The sequence below is a fragment of the Oryza brachyantha genome, chromosome 6, assembly GCF_000231095.2.
Source record: "Oryza brachyantha chromosome 6, ObraRS2, whole genome shotgun sequence".
NCBI classification, from domain to species: domain Eukaryota; kingdom Viridiplantae; phylum Streptophyta; class Magnoliopsida; order Poales; family Poaceae; genus Oryza; species Oryza brachyantha.
In genome coordinates this window covers 18,561,154-18,569,587 of record NC_023168.2, presented here as the reverse complement: position 1 = coordinate 18,569,587, position 8,434 = coordinate 18,561,154, and the positions used below count along the sequence as shown (strand labels likewise).

Below are 8,434 nucleotides of genomic sequence, written 5' to 3'. Positions count from 1 at the left end.
TCACTAGATACACATTTTCTACGTGACCGCCGCTTTCTAAAAGGGTGGGGATCCATGTGTCGGTGGCATAAGGGCAATAGCTGCAGATCATCCACGGTAGTCTAATCATCTAATGTACATCAAAGAGCTACTGACAATCTGGGATGGATGGAGGAAAATAACCAATGCAACAGACAGATCAAAGCAATAGAGAAAATGGGAGCTTAATAGATGGATCAAAACAAGAAAAAATAGAACAAGGAACTGATTGGTTGGAGAATGGATGGATCAAATTAAAAAGAACTAGAAAAAAATTCCGTTGCCGGGACTCGAACCCGGGTCTCTCGGGTGAGAGCCGAGTATCCTAACCAGCTAGACTACAACGGAGGCTGCTCTTCTCGTTGCAACAGATATCTATCGATTATCTAAGCTCTGTTTGATCCAAATACGAAAAAGGAATCGATATGAGAAGAGTCTCGCTGACAGCATATTTCATTTCACCGAGTATTTCAGTTTTGCTAGCTAAATATGTTGTGTAAACAATTATCCATACGGCTTGTCGCGCCGGGACACTTTAGTTTAAGTTGTTCAAACTCCAGGAATCATTTACTATCAATCTATCATCACAAGTTAGGTATCATGCACCTAGTTTGTGCTAGCTAAACATGTACCTTGGCTAAAAGAAAAGGCAATCTTCCAAGCAGTTTTAACTGCCACTACTATTAGCACCCAGCAGCATAGCACCAGAGTTACTCAGTAAGCCAGGAATAATAAAGGTTCAATTTCTCAACAGTGAATTTTACAGTTCAGTTTGTCAATAAAGTATGAACCTATAAATAAAAAGAAGTCTATTCAGAATGGTGAATTGATGAGACCAAATAATCAAATGTACTCAACCCACACTGAGTGCCAAATCGGAAAAGAACATTCTTCCAAATTACATTCCATCTTCTTCAGATTATACACATAAACAGTACCTTTTTTGCATTCTCAGACCCCAAAGGTACTTCAAACAAAGAAGTATTACCCTCCATGTTTACAGATGGTAAATATTAATTTGATCAAGGTGGGAATGAATTAAAGTGTTAAGTTGGCACGAGTTCAATACAAAAACTGTAAGACAAGAAATCACTTGTAAACCACCTAATTACTGTAACACAAAAATACAATATCAAAACAATAATTAATTTCATTACAAACTACACTTTGATTTTCACGACTCATCCAGCACTAAAATCACAAGAAATTAGTTTATTTCCATTAGTACTTCCTCTTTGTGATAATTAGCATACAGAACAAGAGCATAGACCATACAAACTGAACAGGTAAAGATATTTCACAAATCAAGACAGGAACTTCCTTATTCCATGGGTGTAAAACTTTCCAGGCCAATTACAATCAGACAGTGGAAAGTGTGAACCTTTGTCTAATCAACAGAAATTGTTCTAGATCAATTAAGATTCTAATTGTATACTAATTTGATCCACATTATTCAACCGACACAACAACCTCTTCTTTTGTGGGAGAACTTATAAGTGCTAATTGTATGATCTAGTAGCCAGCAACAACATGAAAACTATTAATCATAACACCAACTTAAGAGACGCCGGAAGCGATGGAGAACAACATGCCACCATCATCACAATTCTACTTCTTCGCAGAGATGACATTCTCAACATACCACTTGTATGTCTCGACGAGCCCCTCCTTGAGGGGCACCTTGGGCTTCCACCCCATCTCCTGTATCTTGGAGCTATCCATGAGCTTCCTCGGTGTGCCGTCGGGCTTGGTAGAATCCCATACCAGCTTCCCCTGGAACCCAACCACATCCTTGACCAACTCCGCAAGCTCCTTGATCGTCACCTCGCTCCCACTTCCTACATTGACATGCTCCAGCCCCGAGTAGTGATCCATCAAGAAGATCACTGCATCTGCAAGGTCGTCAACGTGCAAGAATTCACGCAGCGGCGAGCCAGTGCCCCAGACAACAACCTCGGCGGCATTACAAGCCTTTGCCTCGTGGAAGCGGCGGATCAATGCGGGCAGGACGTGCGAGTTCTCCGGGTGGAAATTGTCTTGCGGGCCGTAGAGGTTGGTGGGCATGGCCGAGATGGCGTCGAGGCCGTGCTGGATGCGGTAAGCCTGGCACATCTTGATTCCGGCGATCTTGGCGACGGCGTACCACTCGTTGGTGGGCTCGAGCGGGCCGGAGAGGAGGGAGCCCTCCGGGATGGGCTGGGGCGCGAACTTGGGGTAGATGCAGGAGGAGCCGAGGAAGAGGAGCTTGCGGACAGAGCCGCACTTGAGCGCGGCGTCGACGACGTTGGTCTGGATCTGGAGGTTGGCGGCGATGAAGTCGGCCGGGAAGGTGGAGTTGGCGTGGATGCCGCCGACCTTGGCGGCGGCGAGGACCACGTAGCGGGGGAGCTCGGCGGCGAAGAAGGCCTCGACGTCGGACTGGCGGGTGAGGTCGAGCTCGGCGTGGGTGCGGACGACCACGTTGGCGAACCCGAGGGAGAGGAGGCGGCGGAGGATGGCCGACCCGACGAGGCCGCGGTGGCCGGCGACGAAGACCTTGGCGCCCCTGTCGGCGAGGAAGGAGGCGTGCGGATCTGCGCGGAGGAGCAGCGCTCAGAAGAGGAAGGGAGGAGACACACGCACGAGCCGGAGGAGGAGGAGGAGGGGGAGGGGTTTTACCGGCGGTGGTGACGGTGCCCATGTCGCCGGAGTTGATTGCCGCGGCCGCCGGAGACGATGCGATTCGCGTACGAGGGGATTTGGGGTGTATTAGTAGCAAGGACGAGGATGGGTCTCGTTCTACTCTTCTTTCGAGTGGACTATTTTTTGAGTTGTTCTATGCGACTTTGGAGTAACTGATAATGTTTCTAACATTTAAAAAATGAAAATTCTTACCATTTCTGAATTTGTTTAGATACCGGTAGCATGTGTAGTTGAGTTTAGAGCTCCTTTGGATTAAAAGAGTTGTATAGGAATTTTGTAGGATTTAGATACTACAAAATTGTTTATATGTAGTCTTGTCCAAATCCTATGAAATTTATTATGTCATGGTGCACGTAGATTTTAGAGAAAGGTTATCAGAGCTTTAATCTCTTGGAAAAAAATTTGAGTATCTTAATTTTATCTGCATCCGATTTTTCACTTCTGTTTATGCTTATACTTGTAAGCCTAAATTTGAATCTTAAATTTAGAATTGATTTTGGTGTTTTATGTCAAAGTTTTTATGTCAAAGTTTGTTCCCTCTCACTTTTTTAAAGTCACTGTCACATCGAATATTTAGACACTAATTAGAAGTATTAAATACAGACTATTAATAAAATCCACCCAATGCTCTGGACTATTTCGCGAGACGAATCTATTGACCCTAATCAATCCATGATTAGCGGATGTGATGCTACAGTAAACATTTGCTAATCGTGCATTAATTAGGCTTAAAAATTTTGTCTAATGAAATAGCCTTTATTTATTTATGTAATTAGTTTTGTTATCAGTCTATATTTAATACTTCTAATTAACGTCCAAACATCCGATAAGGTACTGAAAAAAATCTCTGGATCGAAACAACCCCTTAGCTTTAAGATTACGAAGAATTTGTATATAAAATTTTTATTCGCAAATTTTTTTTTATTTACAAATATGTAATACTTTTATCCCATATTAAGTTTATTTTTCAGTTTTTAGATATAATGTTTTGACTCTTTGTATTATTTAAAAAAATTTACGATTAATATTTTTATTGTTACTAGAGGGTAAAATATGAATAGTACTTTATGTGTGGCTAAGTTTTTTTATAAATTTTTCGAATAAGACGAATGGTCAAGCATTATACACAAAAATCAAAAATGACATTGTTATGGATAGAAGTAGTAGGTTGGTTTTTTCATATGATTTTGTGCGGTCTAGGTCATGTATGCCTTTAAGACATTTCCTAATCTTCTGTTTTGCACCTATGTCTTATTAAAATCTTGTGTTATCCGTATTATTCTATTTTTTCACTCGTATATTTTTTAGAAGGAGTCCTTAATCTGACCTGATGTTTGAAACTTTACCTATATACGGAGTAAAAGAGAAGAAAATATCATGCTGAAACTTTACTTATCTCTTGTCATTCGAAGTCGTGCGAACGGTGCGATGGCATGTGCGGCCGCGCACGATCCAAAGACGACGTGCAGGGATAGTTGACTTCTGACCACGGATTACGAAACGGACTATAGGAGAAAAAAAGTTTAATAGCAGAGGTGTACGATATGTTATATATAAAATATCACATCCTCTAGTATACTATACTAATCTCAACCTTGAATAGATATTTCCTCGTATATAAAGGGTGGCTCCTACTCTATCCTCTGTCATTTTCTTCACCTCACCGCAACATTTAACTATTCATCTAATCTTTTCGCTTATACTTATACTTATACCATAAAATTTAAATTTATAACCTTAAACCTTAATTTTAAAGTTAATTTTAAGATTTTATTATAGTTTGTTTTTTATTTTTGGGTTTTAGATTAATAATAACACATATATAAAAATATTTTCATAAAATATTTTTTATTATAAATATATCGTTCGGTGGTTTGTCAAAAAAAACAAAAGATCACCACCTATGCAAGGTATCTACGTTCGGAGATCCCAAGGATTTGCTACAATGGGTTGATCCCCTCCCTAAAAAGGAACCTTTCTTGCTACTTCGGGAACATATTTCTCGCTGCTTCGAGAATATAGAAGAGAAATTTCCTACTAAGGTATTGTTTAGTTTGCAAAAAAATTTTATAAAAACATCACATCAAAACTTTAAACATATATTTGAAGTATTAAACGTAGTCTAATTACAAAACATGTTTCAGATTCCGCATAGTAACCGCGAGACGAATCTTTTGAGTCTAATTAATCTGTCATTAGCATATGTTGGTTACTGTAACACTTATGACTAATCACGTCTTAATTAGACTCAAAAGATTTGTCTCACTATTTTCTCTATAACTGTGTAATTAGTTTTAATGTTTATATATATTTAATGCTTCATTTAGATGTCTAAAAATTCGATGTGATATTTTTAGAAAAAAATTTTGGGAACTAAACAGGGCCTAATTCTCACCCCCTTACTAGGTATGAAAACTCACGAGGTTTCTCCCTTAATTTCACGTCTCATTTCTCTAAAACTCTCCATTTTAATAGCCCAATCTCTTTTTACCCACATTCCCTCGTAAAAACACCTCCAACCAAGCAAGTGAAGTCCTATATACCTTTTTGCCCAACTTTGATATGTTTCAAGAGCATCTCTAAGGGATGTCTAAAATTAGTGTCTAAAACTAAATTTTGAGAATTGAACTAGAAAATATATCTTAAACAGATTACCAAATCCTATAAACCTATACATTTCATCCCCACTTAGTGTAGTTATTATCAATTCTCTGCAATTTCGTGCTTCCACGTCACCCTTTTAATTCTAGCCGTTCGATCTCCATCAAACATCCTCAGTTGGCCAATGAAAATCATCACACAGCACACGTTACTCTCTCTTCCTGGGCTGCTTCTCTCTCTTCTTGGGCTGAGCTAGCCACAAATGGGCCCATGCCCCCACGATGACCCAGTTCCAAGGCTAGGCTAGGTAAAAAACAGCAGCATCGTGATTCTTTTTTACTCCCTTCCGCCGCCGCATCTGATGCCGTCGTCCTGCTCGCCGTCCGGTGTCCGCACTCCCCCGCCCGCCCCCCCTATCCATCGCATTGAACGCCACCACAGCCATGATGTGTGCCCCTCCACCCTTCTGCATTGCTAGGCGCTCTCCCCCCGTGCCGCACGCGCCGCCGCATCGCCCGCGCCCCACGACGCCTACAGCTCCGGTAGTGCTTCACGAGCCAGCACGCCCGGCGGCGCTACGCGAGGTCTCCGCGTCAGGCGGCCTCTCCCTCTCCCTGGTCCTACCGCCTCATCGGTCCCACTAGCAGCTTCCTTTCTGTCTGCCTCCCCGCCACCAAGAGTACTCTTTATGGCTGTCATCAAGGCATTGATTTTCTCTACGCATAACGGCATGGCGAAATCATCGCTTCCGTTCGCTTATTACTGCTATGCTTCTGCTCGGTTGTCACCACAATGCTTCATCTCACCCCAGTTTCTAAGCGAGAAAGGTTTTGCATCGTCCCCCTTATGCATAGGTACTGTTGGCTCAAATTATCTAACATGTTCTTTGATTTGTTCATCATGTTGTAATCTTTTGGTTGTTTTAATTTCAGCTCTTTGGAAATTTGATGTGTGTACAAGCGCTCATTTCAGCTCTTACGGCCTTACTTGTGAATTTATTTTTCTGGTCCTATTGATTTTTATCTTGGAAAGAAGAATCTGGTATGTATCACTTTTGTCACGCTCAAAAATTCCTCACACGAATTTCTGAACTTAATTGTGTATTAAAATCCATGTCTAGGACCAGCCAGGGTAAAAAAAGACAATGTTGATTACATAACCATCGTTCTTAGAAACAACTAAAAATAACACTTATTCTAACGGAAGTGCAGCGGAAAGAAAAATAGACTAGCTCCAGCGGGTACGGCTCCAGTCCACAGGCAAAGCTTCGACGGCAGACCAGCTCACTCCTGAGAGTCACCTTCATCGGATTCCACTTCTAACTCTGGAGGGGGAAAATTGGGCAAGGCTGAGTACAAACCACCGTACTCAACAAGTAGCACGGTAGGGATCATCAAGGACAGGCTAGGGTTAGTTGCAATAAAGCAGCAGTTAAACAAATAACAGAGATTAAATGAATAAATTAAAGGATAAGTAAATAATAATTGTAAAATACCACAACACTGTCCAACGTTACACCACGTTGCAACAGGCCCAACCACGACGTTACACCACGTTGCAGTAGTCCCGAGTGAAAACCAATTTACTCAAGTTATTAAAGGTTCACTAATCACAGTGAAGCTAGGAGTCCGCCCGTAACCGTGGGCATGGCTATTCGAATAGATTATACTCTGATCAGAGGTGTACTACTGTACCCACAAGACACGACTCCACTGCACTTGAACGTGCGCCGACATACCACCATGGCATACCGGAAAGGAGACCGTGATAGGACCCGTCACATAACCCTCCCTATTTAATCGCACCGCACTTCAGTTTTCACCCTCTCCTTTACACCAAGTTAGGCAGTCCCCTCTTGTGCCTTGGTAGATCCGGAAGCAGCAGAGGCTTTCGTTACACCACGATTGCCCGTCCATACACCATCACGCCTACCCTTGCCTTGGTACGTCAAATAGTTCGAAGCCATGCTTCAAATCCCACCTTACCCATTTTGGCATGTGGTTAACACTAAATTACTTCCAAGGTTTCCCAACCGGTCCTTAATTGTCATGGGTGCGACTCTCAAAACCATGCACCCACAGCCCACCATTATCAATATTTTAATTGACATTAACCCGAACCGGGTAATGAATCAATATTACAGCTATTCAGAACTAAGCATGATTAAATATGATCCCATGAGCTACTTGTTCTAAGCACGACTAAGCATTAACTTAGGCCTAACTCTAATGAAGTTACCCCTGGTCCAGCATGAATAAAGTTGGAGAAACAACGCATAATAATAAGGTTTACTCGAAAAATAAAATACAGTAAATACTTTAATTAAAACAATGCATATTTGAATTAATAAAGCGGGGAATTTGCAATAATAGGTTCAATATGATCAAAGGTGAGTGTCACTTGTCTTGCTCTGGTCCCTGGGGAACTTCGGCGACGATCTCGAAATAAACCAGTGCTTCAGTGGGGTCCGAATCTAAGCGACAAAGCACAAAAATAAATAAAACATGCACAAACTCTACTGAAACAGTAAAAGAAAGTATTTTTAATGGATTCTTGACATTTTTATGAATTTAATGAAATTTGAATGGATCTAAACGGAGACTAGATGAATTAGTTATGAATTTTAGAAGTTTTCTGGGTTTTTAACTAAACAGAAAAGTCCTAAATTAATTATTGCGCAATTAATAGGGCTGCTGACATCAGCGAGGAGAGAGGGAGGCGCTGACGGCTGGGGACCACTCGTTAGTGGGAGAAAGGAGACTGACAGCTAGGCCCGAGGGGAGAGAGAGGAGAGAGGGGAGACCGGGCTGACGTCTAGGACCCGCCTGTCGACGGCCTTGGAACAGAGAGGAGGGGGAGCGGAGTTCGGCCGGGAGAGGAGGGAAGCAATGGCCGGCCGAGCGGGCGGTGGTGGGTGGCGACGGCGGGAACGAGCGGCACCGGCGGAGAGCAGCGACGGTGACGGCGACGACCCGGCGAGCGGCGACGGAGACGCCGACCGCGCCGAGAGGAGGGCAGCTCGGGAAGGGCGATGTCGGTGGCGCGACAGGAGGGCGGCGGCGCTCCGGCGACGATGGGGTTGCGTCGGCGACGGCGAGGCGGGGGCGATGGCAAGCGGAGGGGCGACGGCAAC

General features: G+C 42.9%; 1 protein-coding gene and 1 non-coding gene across 2 annotated transcripts; both read right to left on the bottom strand.

Moving 5' to 3' along the window:
- Window positions 1-293: 293 nt before the first annotated feature.
- Window positions 294-366, bottom strand: TRNAE-CUC. The gene has a single exon. It is a non-coding gene; the product is annotated as a tRNA-Glu (tRNA).
- An 850-nt stretch (window positions 367-1,216) lies between these two features.
- Window positions 1,217-2,818, bottom strand: LOC102718279 (probable GDP-L-fucose synthase 1). The gene is made up of 2 exons (XM_006656252.3): window positions 2,677-2,818; window positions 1,217-2,591 (listed from the first exon to the last, which is right to left on the bottom strand). The coding sequence occupies exons 1-2, from the start codon at window positions 2,696-2,698 to the stop codon at window positions 1,627-1,629; spliced, it is 987 nt and encodes a 328-aa protein (XP_006656315.2). The 5' UTR covers window positions 2,699-2,818; the 3' UTR covers window positions 1,217-1,626.
- Window positions 2,819-8,434: the final 5,616 nt, after the last annotated feature.